The sequence below is a fragment of the Pogona vitticeps genome, chromosome 2 (assembly GCF_051106095.1).
Source record: "Pogona vitticeps strain Pit_001003342236 chromosome 2, PviZW2.1, whole genome shotgun sequence".
Lineage (NCBI taxonomy): Eukaryota > Metazoa > Chordata > Lepidosauria > Squamata > Agamidae > Pogona > Pogona vitticeps.
In genome coordinates, this window is record NC_135784.1 from 172,266,649 (window position 1) to 172,288,132 (window position 21,484).

General features: G+C 41.8%; 1 protein-coding gene across 1 annotated transcript in view; it reads right to left on the reverse strand.

The window, feature by feature from the left end:
- Positions 1-349: 349 nt before the first annotated feature.
- Positions 350-21,484, reverse strand: part of ENDOU (endonuclease, poly(U) specific) — a 32,570-nt gene continuing 11,435 nt past the window's right edge. Inside the window, exons 2-9 of the mRNA XM_020779390.3 lie at positions 13,864-13,998; positions 13,101-13,139; positions 11,975-12,140; positions 9,477-9,679; positions 7,558-7,671; positions 6,873-6,979; positions 5,141-5,283; positions 350-2,622 (exon numbers count right to left, since the gene is read on the reverse strand). Of these exons, the coding sequence (XP_020635049.3) occupies positions 2,508-2,622; positions 5,141-5,283; positions 6,873-6,979; positions 7,558-7,671; positions 9,477-9,679; positions 11,975-12,140; positions 13,101-13,139; positions 13,864-13,998 (1,022 nt within the window). The 3' untranslated portion in view covers positions 350-2,507. The remainder of the gene's footprint in view (positions 2,623-5,140; positions 5,284-6,872; positions 6,980-7,557; positions 7,672-9,476; positions 9,680-11,974; positions 12,141-13,100; positions 13,140-13,863; positions 13,999-21,484) is intronic.

The window sequence follows — 21,484 nt, forward strand, 5'->3', positions numbered from 1 at the left end:
GCAGAATCCCAGGGACATGGACCAATTCAGATAAATGACATGGGTGGGAATTGCATTCCCCGAGCACCTCCATGTGGCTGCAACCTGTCATTTAGAATGCCAAGAGAATAGTTCTAGGTCCAGGTGATCTGTAATGCTGATATAGAATATTCTTCCAATATCAAAAGAGTGAATGTTTGTACTTAATGTCGGTGATGCATCACATTGAATACCACCACTTCTTTGTCACATGCAGAAGGACCAGAAAAACCTAGAAGTCAGGCTGCTTCTGGTCCTGACATGTCTAGTTCAGCCTTTGCTTTTGCTTGCTTGCTTGCTTGCTTGCTTGCTTGCTTGCTTGCTTGCTTGCTTATTTATTTATTTATTTATTTATTTATTTATTTATTTATTTATTTGTTTGTTTGTTTGTTTGTTTGTTTGTTTGTTGGTTGGTTGGTTGGTTGGTTGGTTGGTTGGTTGGTTGGTTGGTTGGTTGGTTGGTTGGTTGGTTGGTTGGTTGGTTGGTTGGTTGGTTGGTTGGTTGGCTGGTTGGTTGGCTGGCTGGTTGGTTGGCTGGCTGGCTGGCTGGCTGGCTCGTTCGTTCGTTCGTTCGTTTGTTTGTTCGTTCATTTAGTATACTGCTCCATTAGTGCAACAGCACTACCCTGGGCGGTTTACAATCAACAGAAACAGTAAATGTGAATTAAAAACAACAAAATAATAGTCAAAACATCCAGTGGCAGAAATATCCAATAAAAAACAGCACAGGCATGTAACCATATAGAGCAGCCAGAACAGGTCATGCAGGGTTACAAAACAGGGGGGGGAAAGGCTTTTCTGTAAAGCAACGTTTTCAACCATCTTTTTCTAAGAGGGGAGGGGGGGCAGTCGCAGTTCCACCGGCAGTTCGTCCCATCACAGTGGAGTCACTGTAAAGAAAGCCCTACTCCTAGTAGAGGATTTCTTGGCCTCCCTTGGAGTGGCTTAAGAAGTCCTGCCATACAAGGCAGTCTCCCATTAAGAGTGACATAGGCGGACTCATGGCTTCCTAGGATATTCTGGCATTAAAATGAAAATGGGTGTCAGAAAACTGACTGAAAGTCTGTGTCCATAGAATTAGGGGACAATCAGAAAAGCCTCTGGCATCAGTCAACTCCGGGCTTTATTATCTTTCCCCCACTGCATTCTAATATGAATTTTTCTACAAGTTTAGATCAGAGATTGAAAGAGAGGTGTTTGGGGGAAGGAAATATATTTTAATAGGATACTGCAACTCTGATGCTTTCAGTAATCTACAGACGTACATAAATATATGGATTTGCTTAGCAGGGTACAGCACTTTTGAGAGGCATAATGGATTGGTTTAAATAAAGACATCACAATGTCCAGACTGAGCTGTCAAGCAGAGATGTATTTACTGATAGCACAGGGAAGCATGATGTCATTATTGAAAATTGTGCGTATTGCCTTTTTGTTAGGTCAAGTTCTTCATCCTCTGGTCGTTGTGGGTTTTTCGGGCTCTCTGGTCGTGTTCTGAAGGTTGTTCTTCCCAATGTTTCATCAGTCTCTGTGGCCGGCATCTTCAGAGGACTGGAGTTGGAACTCTTCATCCTCTCTTTCACTCGGATTCACTCCATGGAGGTAGGATATAATTTTTTTTCCATCTTATAGATGAAGATCTGGGAAGAGGCAGCTTGGTCTATGAGCAGCCACTTGGTCCACAGCTCACCTTGATTTTGGACCTATGTTCCCTTAGGCACAGATTTAACCACATTATCTTTCAGCAGCTCAAGAATTTCAGAGATGTCTACATGGTGGGACTTGGCAGGTACATCTGAACAGGCCTTCCCCAAACCAAATGGTACCAAGGAGTACCCAGGAAGAGAATCAAGTATAGCGCTTGGTCGCTTCAGTACATGTGTCACGGCTGTGCTGAAATCCGAGACTCTTCTTCCATGTCTTTTTATTTCTTCCAGGTCTGGAAAGCCATTCCTTCTCAAATTGTGAACAGAGGTTTATAAAACCTTCCAGAGAAATTTTGCTCATCATTTGCTCGCTGAAGAGATTTTGGCTTCCTGTTGAATTTCTTAGTCTGTTAGTGGGAACTTCCATTTAATGACAATTTTTTCTTCAGGTGAAAGTCACTTGCAATCTAGGAATAGTCAGAGCTACCTATTTGTTTCTCTCTCTCTCTCTCTTTTAATTTTTTTTCTTCCACTGATATTCCTCAGGCATTTTACCAGAATTCAGTTGGGATTTAGGCAATGTTTCATGTCACCTATGGCAAGAAATTATTCAGGTTAAGGATATACGATCTTTCTAGCTTTCCCAAGCCTCCTGATGGTTTAGGCTTCAAGAGATTCTGCATGTTCCACAGAAACTGGGCCAATTTGCATTCATACAGAATCGAAAGAGCAGAGATGCTACAGTATTGCACAGCACCTGTTGGTGAAGAAAGAGGCACTGTTGCTGTGTGGGTTGCATCGATTCATTCATGAGGGTGTTGCCATACGTGGGATCTTGCAGCCTCATGGGGACACCACATAAGCTGTTGCTATGTACTTTTTGCCATTGCCATAGGTGGATTTATCCCAAGTGTAGGTCTGGATCCCTAGACCATAGCCTCCAATTTTCAGACGACACCTGAAGAACCAAAAATGGGGACAATTGATCTTGTTAATTCAGCAGCAGGGGGGGAAAACAAGGCTCTTCCAAAGTTTAGGATTTCAGTTCCCAGAAGCCCAGCTTGCATGGCTAATCATAAGGAACTGTGTGAATCTGGGGTCCCAAAAATCTGGAGGGCACGGATTCTACTTCCTAGTTCTGCGGTACATTGTTTAGAATAGCTCCATGCTGGGAAAATGAAAACTGCATCCAATGGGTGGCCATGTTGCCACCAACACAGTTTTCCTCCTTAAAAATAGATTAGTGGGTATGGCACTGGCCTCATGAATGCTGAAACAGAGTATCGACGTGAGTACAGTAGGACTGCAGTATCTGCGAGGGGATCACTTCAAAGCCCTCCTGGCAAAGGCCAAAACACAGGGAAGTATTGCATGCCATACGTTGCATGGTCTCTCACTCTCTCTAGTGGCCATTTCTGGCAAATATATTTGGAGCTCTTAAATATTTTCAATTTTAGTATTAGAGATGGGATATTTGTATTCATCTCCTGGAGGAGGCGAATATGAAGATCGCCACCATAGGTGTCTGGACCCTTCAGACTTCCCCCCCCCCAAGAACCAGCTGGTCCACTTACCACTCGCAGTACGGCACTCACAGCTGTTATGGTTGGCACCGTACCAATTGCAGAAGTAGCCCGGCCAGCACTTCTCCACCTTCTGTGCTGCTGACCGCTCCACCGAAGAGGCAGGATCATAAGTCTCCCCGCTCAGCTGCTGTGTGGTCAGCAGCGCAGGGAGGCAGGGAAGGGCCGGCCAGGCTACTTTTGCAATTGGTACGGCACGAACAACGATGGCCATAGACGCCATGCCTCTAGTGGTCAGTGGGCCAGTCCATTCTGGGAGGTGGGTCCAAAGAGCGTGACCATTTGTGGCGGTGTTATTTGTATTCATTTCCCCCGGGTGATGAATATGAGTATCGCATCTCTATTTAGTATCTTCAGGCAGTGGATAAATGAATCAGCAGATGCTGATCCCACATATAGGGAGGGTCCTACTGTAGTAATGCAAAACAGTGGAAGAGGGGGTAAACAAACCAACAGAAAACCTGTGTCTTTTCCCCTCTTTTCTAGAACTGCATTCAAACTGGGAATCTTAGGCTTCTTCAAGGGGCCTTGTGTGATCTTTTCTTATTGCATTCTGCTTAAATGAATAATAGCATAGTGAGTGAAAACTAGAATAGGCTCATTGAATCAGTAGGAATTTGGTGAATGAACTCCTCTATAAATTCCACTGATTCAAGAGGCTTACTTTAATTGTCACTTACTACACTAAGTAACAGGATTTCAGCCAACGTTAATTAACAGTTAAATTTTGGTGTTTCATTTCTTAATGGTCCCCAGAGTGATAAGCCCTGTTGATCATTCACAAGATAGCAATATAAGCCCTTGCATTTCACCAGTTTAGACACCAAATATTTGTAAGAATTATGAAGGAAAGGATTTTTTTTTTCCTTTTAGGACTACAGCTTTCAAAATCTCAAAGCCAATGTGCCTTCTATCATGCTGGTCGTGAAATTCAGAAACCTATGGTCTGCCAAAGAGAAATGTTTCCCATCAGTGGTCCAGCTCATGGCTTGAAACGTCTCAGAAAAAGTGGGTTTAACTGAACATTCTTTAAACCAACATTGTTTAGCACCTGCAAACAGAACACCAGCTCATGTAATTTGTTCTTAATAACATCTTTATGCTCCTGAGTTTCCTGCCTTTGTGCTCTCTCCAAAATCCTCACAACAAATTTAACCTCTTGCAATATAACGCTTGCAAAAGGGTGGGGGTGCTCCCTAAAATTTGGGGAAAGGTCCCCCACCACTCAGTCCACAAGCTGTCCCACCTGTACCTTCCACTGGCCCATCAGTGGAGTGAAGTGACAAAGGAGTTTTGGCTCTTCAACTCTTTCTGAGAGGTGTAGGGAAACTCCATGGTTTTCTATCACTTTGCACAGCAAGAAATATAAGTGTTATTACACTGCATGAATTTCTCAAAGAATGTCAATAGAGGATAGGTGTAGGTCTCTCCACGGCTGTGAAGCATAAGAGTAAATGGAGCCTCCATGCTCAGAGGCAGCATATCTCCATATATCAGATGATATAGGTGAAAACTGCAAGAGAACTGCTGATTTCATGCAAAGGCTAAGGACTTCTCCAGAAACATCTGGCTGGTTGTTGCTAGACTAGGTCGAGGATGGGGAACACATGGCCCTCCAAATGTTTCTTGACCATAACCCCCATCATCTGTCACTGCTGACTATCCTCACTAGGTTTGCTGATAGCTGTACTCCAGCAACATCTGGAGGCCCACACATTTGCCAAGTCAGGACTGGGTGGAACTTGGCTATGATTTGGGAGGAAAATAGTTACCCTTTAGTTCAGAAATGGATTCTCAGACTGCGTGTGGGCCTTCAGCCTACTGCTAATCAGCATGGTATCCTTTGCTTTCAGGTACAGTGAAAAAAACTTTTCCCTATGGCTTTATACTTACACTTTTCCAGGCCTAGCAATGAAACACAGCGAATAGAGGCCAAATTCAAATTCCGGACTGCTTCCAATGAACGATGTCCCAACTTCCTTGAAAAACCCGTCCCAGTTGAATTGCATTCCCAGCACATCTGGATATGATGTCCACTGAAGAGGGAGGAAAGGGGAAGTTCCAGAAAAGATGTAAAAGGTTGTGTTTCAGATATTTCCAGAAATGAAGCCGAGAAGAAAACTATTCACTGATGGGTCTCAAAAGCACAGAAAAACTTTACACCATTGTAGGGGAACTTTAGCTTCTAAGCCTAATTGGGGCCACAGAGGTTTCTCATTTGGCCCCTTGGAGGTCTCCAGATGATCTTCCTGCCCGCTCTCAAGCCCCACCCTTCAAGGCTGGTGTGAAGGGAATACCCAACATCCTTCATCACTCATAGATGGGAGGGAATTTCCTCATGATTTAGATCTTCCTCCCAGTTTCTCACTCTTTGCTTGGGGGAGCAGATGATCCCAGCATCATCTAGTCCAGTGGTTCCCAACTGGTAACCCAAGTGTTCTTGGACTGCAACTCCCAGAAACCTCAGCCAGCACAGTTGGTGGTGAAGGCTTCTGGGAGTTGCAGTCCAAGAACACCTGAGTTACCTGAGGTTGGGAAGCACTAGTTTGGCCATCAATAGCTGTTGTGGATCATTGATCTAGTTCCCACCCTGATCATATGAGTTCCCATGATGCTGCTGTGATTCTTCTGTGAGAAAAGAAGAGTCTCCTCAAATGACAAACAGGACCTCACATTCCCTGAGCCTGCTCCCAGCTAACTTATGATGGCAAGGTAATGTTTTCAATATATGGAACAGGATCATTTCTTTGGTGGCATGTTTCCTAATGTCTGCAAACTCCTCTCCACTCCATCTGAAGGGCACTGATTTCACACAGACTCTGTGGCTTTAACACCAGACTCCTGACTCTGCTCCATTGACTTCTTTACCTTCTAGACTTAAGAAAACATCTGGAGAATCCTTCCACACTATTCAAAGACCACCAGGTTGGTCTTATAGAAGACCCCTCCCTCCCTCTATCCATCTTCTAATTTATAAATTTATTTATTATTCTATTTTTATATTCTGTCTTCCCTTTCTCCCAATGGAAAGCAGCTACTTTCATATTTAATAATAATAATAATTTTATTATTATTACTACTATTACTACTATTACTACTATTACTATTACTACAGTATTACTATTACTACTACTACTACTACTACTGTTGTTGTTGTTGTTGTTGTTGTTGTTGTTGTTGTTGTTGTTGTTGTTGTTGTGTACCATCAAGTAGATTCCAGTTTATGGTTTTTCTTCTTCTAAGGATGTACTCGATCTGTGCAACTTGCCCAAGGCCACACAGGCTGGCTGTTCTCCCAGAAGGCACACTGGATAATCAAACTCCCTACCTTTGGCTCTGCAGCCAGATACCTAAACCTCTGAGCTACCCAGCCAGCTTCATATTTAACATTGTTTTAATTATTATTTTATTGTTATATTTTTAATGCTAATGTTTGTATTCTTACATTTCAGATTTTTCTCCTCTTCTGTGTTCTCCTGATAGGAATAGCACAACCTTGGGCTAAGCAATTTAGCAGCTTCTTCAGAAGTTGGTAGATCTTATTTTAATCTGTCTGCCAAGTCTTTTAACAGTTTTTTTTTGTAAACATAACAATACCCTCTAAGATGACCTGATTTATACTCACTGGTCCATCATAGTTGTAGCTGAGGTAGTTAATGATGCCTTTCTTCTCCAGAAGATAGAAACGAATCCAATTATGGAATCCAGATACTTTTCCTTTTTTAACTTCACCTAAATAGTGATGAATGTGTCTATTATAGATGTATATACAGTAAATCATATAATCTCCGATATATGTATTGTAGGAAGGCCACCAGTGGAAAGAGGGAGATAGATCCCCTGAAATTCTCTTTACTGTAGAGTTATTGCAGGGTTTTAAAATTTTCCATTGCAAACATAAATCCAGGTGTGAGCTTGTTATCTCAGATTGTTATCTCACAAGGCAATTGATCTGGTGCGTGCATGCGTGATTATGCATAACATCAGCTCTCCACACCCAGTGTCTCTTCTTTGCTTTCCCACCATTGTCCCATCAACATATGTTTTTCCCCCTATGGCTCACAGTGGTGTGAAACTTTTTGGGATGGATGTCATCTAGTTTCTCAGGAATCAATTGGTGAAGAAATAATGTCCAGTCAATAATGATTAAAACTCTTCATGCAGAAGCATTGCATTAAGCTACCCATTGATGAATAGAGCCAAAGCTCATCTCAGATCCAAATGCATAATAGAACCCAAGTATTGTTTCTTGAGTGGCAAACTAGGAGGGGAAGCAGCATTAGCTTATTTGCCTGCTTTTATAAAGGTACCTGTGAAGACATGCTCAAAGCCACTGGAGTCGCTGTCATCCTTGCTCCTGGAGTAAAGGCCAAACCACATCTCCTTCAGGTCAGCAACAAACTCCGCCTCCGTATCATAACGATCTGGTAATGGAGGAGTGAAGAGAAATAAGTAATCCCTTGCCAGAAAGAACAGAAACGAGACATCACAGAGAGCTCCTTATATATCAGAGTATCATGAAACAAGGGATGACAACTGTGTAGATGTGGTGTATAAGGAAGTGTATTGGAAATGTGCAAAACTGGCCACTGTTCTGCACTCCCCCCCCCCAAAAAAAAAGCTTGGAAATCATCATTTTGAGGGAGTTCTAAGGTTTTTCTCTTAGAGGTTTCTTCACTTATTTTAAAACCACCATTCCTAGGATCCTTTGAGAACAGGGAATGACCGGCCATCTTCACACAAGGTTCTCATGAACATGGAAGCTGCTGCTATGTGGTAGATTCCCACATTCCCACAGGGTATCTCTGAATAACACGCGGTGATGACGGGACTGATATTCTCTGCAGGAGAGAAAAAATCAGAGTGTCTTTCCCCGAAGGATACCCACCCTACCAAATCCTCCCAGGTGTTGCTCCCCTGGGTGGCCACTCTGAGGCACGTCAGGAAATCAGCCACAATGGGGCGGAGCCTTCTTCGCGGTGGCACCCACAGTTTGGAACCAGCAGCCAGTAGGGGCATGCCTGGCCCCTTCTCTCCTAACCTTCAAAAGGCTTCTGAAGACCTTTCTGTGAAACACAACCTGATCTTACGCCTCCTGTCCTGTTCCTGCATTTAAAGAATATATGTCTCTTTTATGATCAGTGGTATTTGTTTTTATTTGATTCATGACTTGATTTTAATGTTCATTTCTATTCTATATGTTTTGTCATCATTAAACACTAATAGGGTGGTATATAAATGAAATTAATAAATAATAATAAATAAATAATGTGTGACACATTAGATATCACTGGACTTCGACTCCCATAATTCCTCATCATGGGGGCTCTACTAGGTAGTGCTGGCTGGCTGTACCAGCAGCTGCAAAGCTCTGACTCCCCCTCTCTCTGTGCCTTTATGGAGTCTACTCCCCCAATATTAAGCTCTCTCTCACACTGGCAAGGTAGAAGGAAAGACTTGTACCCTCCCGCCTGGGTGGCACCTCCTTGTGCCTAGAGAAGATGGTGTATCAGTTGCAGCAAGGTCTGAATTAGCTGCATGCCCGCTTACCACCTTTCCTTCTCCCGTTTGCTCCTTTTCCTGCTCTGGCCACTGCAAGATCTTCTGTCCCATCTACTCCTCATGCCCCTGCCTTTCAGCTGGCAGCTCTTAGGTGACTGGGTGGTTGCCAGGCTTCCCAATTGTGACATCCAACCTGGTCACTACCACAGCTAGTCACCTGACCTACGTCCCACCAGTGGCGGCCACACCCAGAACCACAATGGAGCTGGAGGGAATTATTATCAAACATTGGGAGAGCTAACATCCCACCCTTGTCTTCAAGATGCTTGGCCACCACCACATCTTACCACAAACATTAGTAAGAGATGCGTTATATAAAGAGTTTCCTTTGGTTTTTCCTTAAACGATGGCCTGCTATCTACACAAGGTAACCCAACAATTCCATCAGAGCTTGGAAATGACCAGGCTGTTTAAATGATATTTCTGGCTCCTGAAGTTCCCCAAAAAAACCACAACTTTTCCAAGCTCTGGATTTGTTGTTACAAAAAGTAAGGGGAGGGGAATGAAACTTGTGTTGATCCCTCTTTCTTCACACTGAAACAGTTGTGACAGCACCATTTTTATCATTTATATTTCTTCTTTAGCAAGGAATGAAACAGTGGGATCTGCTTTCCAGTTATGTACATAAAATGGCATGGGCCTTCATATTGAGGGCTAGACAACTCACTCTTGCTGTGAAGGAATCTGTATAGCTCCTTCATGATCTCTGTCTTCATTATCTCCTTGAGGAAAGTATCCTGCTCCTTCAGTTGATCCTTGGTGAATTCTTCACCCGTCCCAACCCTTTTGTGATAATTGTCCAGCAGCTTAATGAAACTTGCATATGTTGGCTGAGAGAAGAGCTTCTCCTCATTGACATATTGGAACAATCTGCACAATAAAATAAAATAAAAACAATTCACTATCTTTAAAGGTGACCTTGCTCTCCACAGGCTGCCCATGCTTTCCTACCACTGCTGGATGCATCCCACACTCAACTGTGAATAAGCCACACACCCCAGTTCCCCTGTTTGTTTTTCTACACACCCAGATTCCCTTTCAGGCATGTACTTCTCACCCTTTTTCGCTGCCACCAGAGGATATGTTCCTCTCGGTACCAAATATGACTATTAGATCAGTGTTGTCCAATATAACAATGTTTGTTTATGGGTTTGTAGGTAAATCATATAAAGAAAATCATGAATGGTATTTTATTATTCATTCAATAAATGTTGCTTTGATTACATTTATGCTTGCTTATGCAGATTCACTTTAATCAAGGTATTTATATATTCAACTCTTTATTTCTTAGCACTTTTAACTCTTTCCAGTCTTAACCACATAAACTTTCCAAGGCTTGTCCGATTCCTATCTCTTTCTCTATCTCTCTATTACTCTTCTCTCTAACACAACCACGACCCTAACTGCCCAAACAGTTAAATCAGTTAAATCAGGTCATCTTATCTGTTATCAGCAGCCTACCCTGTGGCTTGCACAACTGACCAGGAGGTACCTGGGCTGGCTCTAGAACACACCACAGACTGGCTCCAGGGACCTCTAAGTGCCCGTGAGAGATAGCTACAGTATATAATATATGAGATTTTTGCCTGACACTGAGCTCAGGGGGAGACCCAACTCACACTTCTAACTGCTGCCGAATCACAGGGGATTCTGACTGATTGGAAATTCCATGCATTTGTTTTCAAGATCCACTTTAACTCAGAGACTGATCAGTAAAGGATTTGATTTATAGCAACACGTGCTGTACACCTCAGCTACCAGCAGAGGTGAGAAGAGTTCTTATTATGGACTTTAATTCCAATAATCCCTTATTCAGAATCACTAGTGAGAGTTGTAATTCAAAGAAGCCACTTTTCCAGGTTTTGACAGGGAGCACCAAATACAGATCCCCCCCCCCACACACATACACACCTTTATTGGATAGTACCTGGAAATAACAACCAGAACCCTTATGATGTTCACATAAGGATTGCATCATTGGCTATGGCTAATTGGAGCTAATTGGATTGTGCCTGGTCATGAACACAAAATTGCGCAATCAAGATGCAACCCAGCAATCTATTAATTAGCCACAATTCGTGGTGAGAGGTTATGCAAAACATACACAAACATCAATAAGTTTCTAATCAAGTACAAATAACAAGATATCTGTAATTTATCCTTTTTCTGACTAACAAACAAAGCAATACCATTTTAGAGAACTAACTCATTTAAAACAGTTGAGACTTTGAGCCCAGCAGGCTGGCCATTAAAGCAGGGTCCTGTTGAATTCGAAAGCTCACTTGTTTTAAATATTTTAGTAATTCAGTAAAGACATTGTCTACCCTGGTTTTTGGATTTTTGCAAGGATTGCACCACCTTCCCACCCTTTTTTATTTAAATGTATAAATAAGTCACATTATACTTCTACTATAAAGAAGAATAATATCACTACTTTTGCAATGTCACTGGTTTTAGTTATGTTTACAATTACATGAGGTATACATGGCTCTAAATGTGTGTTGCACCATAAACAGTGATATCATTCTATATGGGTTCCCCCCCTCCAAAGTAACACGAAAATCGACTGTTTTAGTTGTTTTTGTGAAAAAGCAGAGCTGTTTTTTAAAAATTGCAACTGTAAAGAAAGGTACTGTATGGAGGGGGCGCTTAGCACTGTCACTTTAATTAATTATTATGTAAACCTTCATATAATTCATCTGACTAAGTTAATTTGCTAGAAAATCTCCAGCTTTGTTTCAGCACACAATATTTATTACATGTGCACACGTCAGTATTTTGTCAGTGTTTAGTCACTGGCATTTAAGAAAACAGGAAGTCTGGCAGCTCATGTTTAAAAATCTTTGATTTGGGATGCAACTCAGACTTTGCCCCCTAAGAAAAGGCTTAAATGAGGATAAAATCATCATTTGAACTGGCCAGAGAGGTCTTGCTAGCCAGAGGGGCAGTAAATAAATAAATTAATAAATAAAATTGTGAATCAAATATTCCTCTGCAGTTAATTAACTGAAATCTTCTTTTTTTTAAATACCCACGTGCACATTTTAATAAGCATTTCCACATAAAATTTAAGAACCTGAATGTTAAATAGATTTCCCATTGTCTGCTTCACTACTTATCTTTCCTAAAGCAAACATTTAATTGTACACGAGATCCACTACATACGGTTTGGGCGACTGATCCTCGTGGTCCTTAGTATTTGAAGCCAATTGCTGCTTGTTAAGAATGATGTCAGACTCTTGTGCTCTGTTGCGGTCATGTTGGTAAAGCTGTTCAGATGCTTGTATCAATTCTTCATCTGTGATGGCATCATCGCTGGTGGAGAATCCCCCTGCAAAGGGAGAAATTGTTTTAGCAGAAAGACATGATAGAATTGGTCTGTAAGATGAGTGTGACAGACAACATCCTATCTAAGTCATCCTGTGACCAGGGTGGGCCAAAGTAGGAGAAAGTAAGGCTGTGCAACAGCTCTGAACAAATCCCATATTACTAGCTGAATTGGCCTGACTCATACCAATTTCTGTGATAGGTATAATCATCAACATCATGCTATCAAGTCAATTCTGACTTACTATGGTGACCCTTTTTAAGGGTTTTCTAGGTTGAGAGTACTCAGAAATGGTTTCCCATTCCCTTCTCCTGGGGATGCTCCAGGACTGTACAGCTTGCCCAAGGCTACCCAGGCTGGCTCTTTGCCCAGGAGGCACATTGGGGGATGAAACTCTCAGCTTCTGCCTCTGCAGCCAGACGCCTAAGCCAGCTATCTAGCTATCTATTCTACACTGACGTAGAATGTATATAGTTGGTGGGTGAATCAAATTAAATCACACTGGGTACAAGTCACTTCCTTTCCTCCCTCCCTCCATCTATTTTGGTTTTCCAACACAAGTCAATGGGATGCTTCCAGATTCATTTTGATTCGGGACATAAATTAACTAAGTGGGGCAAAAATCACTCTGAACTAAATCAGAATTCATCCCAAAGCCCTGAATAAGCTACAAAAGGAGATCAAGGGATTCAAGCACAGTCCTAGCAAAAACCATTCTTCAAGAGTAACCAAACAAACTGAGAAAGGCTTCATTGAACTATCATATACACTAGAAATACGTTGGTCTGGTTTTGGCATATCTCAATGCCATACGTGATCACTACTGAATTCTTTCTGTTCCTTTTTGTACTCTCTGAGATTTGCTTTTAAAAAATAAGAATATGAATGCATTTTCTTCCAAAAGCTACACTTTAGAGTTGAATTTCTTCCATACCTCACATAAAAATAATTACAAGTACTCACCATTGTGCACTGTGTTGTTTTCTTTTTCATCTGTATTACCTACAAGAAAAGGTGGGAATTATTTCATGGTGACCAATGGAATGTGGAAACTCTAATTTTGGGGATAAGGTTCAGAACCTTGGATAGCTCATGTGAAGTTTGGACATTGGACTAAAACACGGAGAGGATGCACTACCCCTTACATGCAAAATTACTGTTACCAGCATACACAGAAGGAGACCATACTATCCTAAGATTCTTTAGGTGTATGAAAGGAACATCTGTGTTTGAGTAGAGTCCATCTCTTCAAAAGAACTCTGTCTGTGATCACAAGAACCCTGTCTGCTTGATTCATGGGTCCCCAAACCCTTGAATCAAGTAAGAATAGTTTAGTCCCATGGTGGTACAAAATTATCCTCTTCATTTCTGTGGAAATACTTGCTAAGTATACTGTCATTCTATTTTTGTAGGTAAACTTTCCAAATGATAAGATGCAGGTGCTTAGCAAGACTGCCACACCCATAATGTTTTCTGCTTCAGATTTTAATCAATCTGTAAATCCGGCTTTGCCTTTGAACTGAATCTAGCCGTTCCAATTCAGTCTGAACCTTACACAAATTGGCCCAAATCATGTTAATTTTCCATGGAATTCAAAATTTGTTTGAATCAAGTGAATGTTCCTAGTTCAAGACTATTATGTACACATGTGCACACAAGGGTGCCCATGTGCATGCACACACAAACATGTGCAGATGCGCACTTGCACACTCACATTTTCACTCACCCTGTCCACAGTAGATGTGATAGTCTTCACAGCAGTTCTGATATATTTCACATTTATCATTGCAATGACAAACATCCTTTTGGTTGTATTTCTCATTACATCGCCCTTGACAGGAATCAGGAGGACCATACAAAGCTGAAATTAATGGTGAAAGAGTGAAAATCTGTGGATTAGTAGTGAATCACAGAAAAAAATGTGAATCTATGAATGGATAGAAGATAAGGCATGCAGCACCATCAAGTGTTAGGGGTACTCGCAGGGAGCTATAATAATGCATATATGGTCCTCTAAATGCAAAGTAAGGGCTGCTCAATGTATATGGGGCATTACCTGTCCAGATTAAGTTTTGCCCAGAGCTTTAAAATGTGTTACAGTTATCCTTCCAATACAAAAAGTAGCTAGTTAACATCAAAGTGGCATTTTTAAAAATATCAACATCTTACTTTCCTATTTCTTAAAAGTAACTACAGTAATGAAGTTCCCTTTAGTTACTTTTAAAAATGTCACTGCTGCAAGGTGTTAGCCAGTGCTGCAAAAGGCACTTCCTTTTCAACCCAGCACCCACAACAGAATATGGGTCATTGAGTCCAGTCCCTGTCAAGGAGGCACAGTGGGGAATCAAACTCCCCACCAAACCATTGAGCGATCCACCTGAACTGCTGGACAGTTCAGTGGCTTAGGTATCTGGCTATGAAGCCAGAGGTGGGGAGTTCAATTCCCCACTGTGCCTCCCTGGGAAAGACTGGATTTGATTATCGATAGGGTCCCTTCCAGCTCTGCAGTTCTTAGATTGTTGTTGTTACTGGGAAAATAAATTAGCTACAAATAATATTTGTTACTAGTTGTTTTTAAGCTTTATGTTTGCTCTGTGGAAAAGTAGCACGGAAGCCTGGAGTCTTTGGATGAAACATGCAAAGATGTCCAGGCTGGTCAGACAACCCTGGGGAAATCAAAACCAGTGAGTGAGAGCCTCCAGTTATATGCTCACATTACAATCCCAAGCAATGTGCTTAAAATTAATCACTACTGAAACAGCTGCTTACACCCTGCAGATTATTAATAAGACCATAGGTATGAATACACCTTGGCCAAAAATTTCAATCCTCCAGTTGGCAAAGATCTCCACCCTTTGAAGCTGTGGGAAGATCCTGTCCTGATGCGGATTGTATGTAACAATCCCTGGGAGGGCTGTATGAGGAAGCGGCTCTCTCTGTATGTAATAACAGTGTTGCTTCTTCTTTGTTCATGTTGGAAAAACCCCAGTCCAACTAGAAAATATATCAGATAATTTTCACCCAAGAACGGGCAACTTCAAGAACTTTGGGGCCCTAGGCATGAAGTCTTTCATGATACACATTGAGGGACATAAAGTACCCTGACATAGGTGTGAAGTTGCCCATTCTCCCCTCACCCACAAAGGACTGTGTCAGCACAAAAGCTGTGTGCTTTGGTTCACTTTAGCTCTGCGAGCTCCAGTCTGTAACTTATTATGTGACTTCCAAGTAACCAAGTTCCTTGTGTGGCCAGGGGCTAGACTTCCCTGATGTTCCATGAATTATAAGAGGTGGGCAGTTCTTTCTTCCCACGTCATAGTCCTGGCATTCTCTGCTGTTCCTTTAAAAGTCATAGATGTTCTGAAAAAGCTTTTCCTTGTTCGTAATCTGAGAAGGACAGGATGGTAGCCAAAGGGTAAATGTGCATTTGATGCAGATGTTTTGAGTCTTTCCATATTAGCTGCCACCTCTCTCCCTGTGACATTGGGTGCCACGCCAGCTAGGTAATTGATTTTATCAACAGGGTTTGGCTTTAGGCATCCAATAATGATTCTGCACCTTTCATTACTTGCAAAACAAGTAGTGCTGCATCTATTCGTTTTGCATGGGGTTGAACTATACCACAGTGGACTGGGGTATTTGCCTGCAGAGTAGCAAAGGTCCAAGGCTCCCGTTTTCAGCGGGCAAAATCCTGTGCACATAAAGTTACATGGCAAAAGATGGGGTCAGAAACATTTACTTTAAACTATTTAAATGATTCCCACCTACCCCCTGTTTTAGGTTCGGAGGCTACCCAGAACTCCTTTTTGTCTTGGGGAAGACTTTGGGAGCCTTGGAAGGTGGATTTTTTTTTAACTTTTAAAGGCACTTTTCTCCCATCTCAAGGCCCCAAAGTCCTCCTCAGGGCAAAAGGGAGCCTTAGATCCTATAATGTAGGGCTGAAAAGTCTTCGGGTCTGAGTCCAAGTCTTTGGTACCAAGTCTCAAGTCCTAAGCCCCAAGTTTGAGTCCTTATTAAAAAAAATAAGTTTTTTTTTAACCCAGAAAAAAGGGGCAGATGAGTTCCAAGTTGCAAGTCGAGTCCGAGTCATTGAAAAAAAAATGAGTCAACAGTGCACTTTAAGTCCGACTTGATGGTGAGTTTCAAGACTTGAGTCTCCATCCCTGCTAGAATGGGTGAGTGGTTGCGAAGCTTTTAATTAGTTAAAATTAAGTGTTACAACTATCAGCTAATATCATCATCCGCTTTTGCTATATAATTTTACATGAACAGGATTTGGGCTGTTTTCTGTGGCTGTGTGGCCCAAATGGTTTACAAACGTTTTAAAAAAATATTTACAAATGGTTACCAATGCACCATCAAAAAGCTCATACTACCAAGTCTTCCTAATGTTTGGCTGAAATCCCCTTCTCTCATAATTAGAACTTATTGGTTCACTTCTCACACTCTGGGGCAACACAACCCAAATTTACATGATCTGTGTGACAATCCTTCAGCTATAAGATGATAGCCACCGTAACACGCTTTGTCATTTTTTTCTCCAGGCTGATCATACCCACTTCAATAAGAGGGTTGGCCCTCAGCATCCCTTCTGATTAATTAAAAATATGGTCCATTTAATGAATGTTTTCAGAAAAGTGCCAGGTGTATTTCCATTAGTGCAAAGCTGGAAGAACTTGTAATTCTTAGGGGGGGAAAAGAAAAAAAAAGGAAGAACGTTTTCACCATGTCTTTCTTGATCTGGGCTAGACTCATTTTTAATGTGCTTCTATTCCTAGGTGACTCTCTTACTGGATGCCTTCTTAATGGTCCTGCTCCTGGTTTCTTAATAACATTCTGACATAGAGATGGATGGCTTCCTCAGCAACATGGCATGTCACTCCATCTCCTTTCCATTCATACCTTGCCTTTACCCTCCACAACCACTTGGTATTTATTTAAAGGGCCTAGCTAGCATGCCAGTCTAGTGCTCCCTGCACCAGCTATACTCTGATCTACTGCATCAGGAAGTTATGAGCATGCACATATGGATCTGTTCTCTTCTGGAGGCACTGAGAAAGAACAGCAAATGTAAGTGCCATCACTCATTCCCATGTTTTACCCTGATTATATTTGACCCATGGAGCCTATCTAAGACCAACATTTTACATATATTCGAGAAACTCCTGTGGACCTTTCCTGTCATGTGCTGTCAAGTGGCTTCCAACTTATGACCTCAAAAAGGTTGCATTGTTAATAGTCTTGCTCACAAGTTAAAGGCTTTGGTTTCCTTCACCAAATCAACCTATCTAATACAGGTCTTCCTCTTCTCCTACCACCAATTTTTTATTTAATATTCATTAATATTATTTCCTCTTCCTTTAATATTCATTAATATTATTTCCTCTTCTCATGATATATCAAAGGTATGATAACCTCATTTGAGTAATGTTTAGCTTCCAGTGACAGTTCAGGAAGTTCTCACCAGATAAAGGATGAAGTGAGACCAGAGCAAAAGGCCTAACCCAGATGAAAGTGAGAAGATCAGTGAACTTTGGGCAGGAAGAGCAGCCTAAGAAAGGCAAGTGGGATGACACCCAAGAAGAGTTAGCTGGGGCTTGTTGGCTGGAAGATTCTCTGGAGAAATGGACTAAGCCTCTGGGGGAGCGGGGATAGGAAGAACCATAGAGTGCTGTCCAACTAAGATTCCCTAAGGGGGAAGGGAGCAAACAATGGGTTTCTTTCTTTCTTTCTTTTTCTCATTTTCAAGATTAAATCTCTTTGTCCTGAAGTAGTAGTAATCATCATTATCATTATCATCATTCTCTTAGAACTGCAAGGGTCTCTATGGATCCTCAAGTCTGGCTCCTGCCAAGAAGGCACAGTGGGGAATTGAACTCCCAGCCTCTGGCACCACAGCCAGAGATCGCAACTGCTGAGCTACCCAGCAGTTCATTACTGTTCAAGACTTCATGTTATAACCACATTTCTAGGGCTGTACTTTGTATATCCCCTTTAAACATTTCAACACAGTTAAACATTTCAAGTTTTGTTCCCCATAAAACTGGCAATCTTGGCAGATTGCCCTAGCACAATTTAGTACACTGAGAAACAAGGGTTCAGCCCCTGTCTCTGTTCTAGGCAAGGTCTGGGCCAATAATCCATGGTTCAGTGTCATTTTCAGAGACCTAAACTCTTGAAAATAGACATCTGGATTCTTACCAAGCTTTGAAGGTATAGAAGTAATTTCGTAGTTCCATATTTGCCTACATCCAGATGCCCTTGCCCTGTCATTCTGGGATGAAACCTGGGGCAGGGGCAGTATCTGGACATCAGGCTGAACATTCGAACAATCTTAATCCAGACTGAATGGAACTGGCATGGAAACATTGCATTCAGAATGTTGCTTGTTCTACTCTAACACTCTTTCTGATTGGCTCCAGCATATCTGCAAAGATTTGGACAATAGGTAGCCTTGCTTCCTGTTCCATTGCAGTTTGAAAATTGGTTCGGCACCATGGATTATTTAAGTTTCTAGGTTATTTTTTATTATCGTTTGCAATTTAGCATTTTGTTGAGTTGATTTTAACTGCTTGTAAACTACCCGGAATAAGGCTCCGACACTAGTGGGGCAGTATATAAATTACACAAACAAACAAACAGGCAGAAATGGGTTTTCATAAACACAATCCCATTTCTTCTTGTGGGTGCCTAGGTTTCAACCCATCCACTCACCCAGATTGGAAGTAAAATGTACCCCACCCATACTTGGGCTCTGCCCAGATAGAAGACCACTGGGAAACCCTTCTTCGGCCACCCCGCCCAGAACATAATCAAAAATTGCAGAGTCTTATCATTTTGCTCCATCAGGTTGCTTCTGACTTATGGAGACCTCCAGAAATTAATAACCTGCAAAAGATCCTGTCACTAACAGCTCTGCTCGGGTCTTTTAAACTAAAAGCTGTGGTCTCCTTTATTCCATCTGCCCCAGAAAAGTGGAATGATGCAAGAGAAATTCTCACACAAGTTTTCTCTTGTTCTAAAGACAGGAGATCTGCAGACATATTATTCCTCCAAGGCAAATGGCTGACCACACACTTGCTTATATATTGCAGTTCATAAGCTTAGTCAGAGTGGGTTCTGACATGGGAATCTTCAGTTGTTCATAATAAGAGATAAGTCTTCAGTTAAGTCTTCATGATAAGAGATAAAGATCTTCACAGAGTCCATGGAGTTCCCAGACCTTCTTATGAGTATATGGGAAAGGCGAGTTTTAGTTTTTACTATCAGTGTTTTCAATGTTCAGATTTGCCACAAAACATCCATGGAAATCATAATGCGACATTCCTGCCCTTTGTGTTCCCAAAGGCAGGAGGCCGACACAAGATGTTTTGGAAAATCAGTTCAAGATGGTTTCAAGATAGGCTTCATTTCCATGCTACCCCTTCCCTCCGCCCCTGGTTTTCCTGTCATTTCTGATCAAATAGATTTTGCAGAGTTCTGAAACAATCCATAAACCTAAAACAACATGCTTGCCAGAGAGGAAAGAATATTGTGCATCCATGCCCTTAGCAATCACCCTTCTTTTAACTTCCTTTATGTCTCTAAGAAAGTTTATAAACCTTTGGCTTAAGATCAAAGCACTAATGAAAAGCATTTAAGGCACAGAGCTGAAAGAAGTTTTGTAGGGTTTGGAAAGAATGCACAAACATGAAAAACGTGTTTGCCTGAGATGAAAAGGTAATGGGCCTGTCTTCAGACCCTTAGTAATCCAACTTCTTTTAGCGTCCTTTGGTTCTCTCAGAAAGGTGAGAATCTTCTGGTTACAAATTGCAGGATTTATGCAGGGCATGAAAGACTCTAATTTTATGTGATTTGCATCATGTGCCTGTACTCGTCAGGACACCTATTTTAACCATGAAATTCAAAGCCCAGAGGTGTGCTAGTCTGTGCAAGCATATTAGGCAAAATCCAAATAAACCAAACCAAAACAAAAGAAAGACATAAACTTTCAGGCGCCTTAAAGACTATTATATTTTAATGTGAACTTTGGTGAAGAAGTCCACCTTGTCAGACATATGGGGGGGAAATTAAATACTAGATGAAATACCAATATTTTATTCAGTTTTTCATTCATGTTTCCATATGTCTGATGAAGCAGACGTGTCCATGAAAGCTCACTTTATTTATTTATTTATTTATTTATTTATTTATTTATTTATTTATTTATTTATTTATTTAATTAATTAATTAATTAATTAATTAATTAATTAATTAATTAATTAATTAATTAATTAATTAATTTATATGCCGCCCACTCTACCCAGAGGTCTCTGGGCGGCTTACAATAATTGAAATTCAATACAATAAAATGATTAAAATACAATTAAAATACAATTAAAATACAATTAAAATTGCCATCATCAGGACCCACAGTTGTTATTTCAATTAAAAGCCTTCTGGAACAGGAAGGTTTTGACCTGGCGCCGAAATGTCATCAGCATCGGTGCCAGACGAATTTCAGTTGGGAGGGCATTCCATAGTCTGGGGGCAGCTGCCGAGAAGGCCCTTTGTCTACAAGCCATCCCTCTTACCTCTTTGAGGCATGGCTCTTTCAAAAGGGCCCCCTGGCTAGATCTTAACTGCTGGGTAGGCTCATATGGAAGGAGGCGGTCCTTCAAGTATCCAGGGCCCAAGCTGTTTAGGGCTTTATATGTCAAAACAAGCACTTCGAATTGGGCCCGGGCAGCAACTGGTAACCAATATAAATTGAACAGAATCGGCTTGATGTGATCTCTAGCAGCTCCACCACTCACCAGCCGCGCAGGTCGATTCTGGACCAGTTGCAGTCGCCGGACCGTCTTCAAAGGCAGTCCCACGTAGAGCGCATTGCAATAATCTATAAGAGATGTTACCAGTGCGTGTGTAATTGTCATGAGACTCCGCTCGTCCAGGTAGGGCCGTAGCTGGTATAATTTCTGCAGCTGAAGGAAGGCGCCTCTGGCCACCGAGTCCACCTGGGCTTCCAAAGTTAGACTGGGGTCCAGGAGCAACCCCAGGATGCGGACCCTGTCCCTTAGGGGGAGTGTAACCCCATTCAGGGCAGGGAAATGGCCCTCCAACCTGTCCGGCGAAGCACCCACTAACAGCACTTCCATCTTGTCTGGATTGAGTTTCAATTTATTAACCCTCATCCAGTCCATTATCAGGTCCAGACACGAGTTCAGCACAGAAACTGCCTCACCTAGATTGGTGGAAAATGAGAGGTAGAGCTGAGTGTCGTCAGCATATTGCTGACTCCTCAGCCCAAACCTCCTGATGACCTCTCCCAGCGGTTTCATGTAGATATTAAACAGCATGGGGGACAG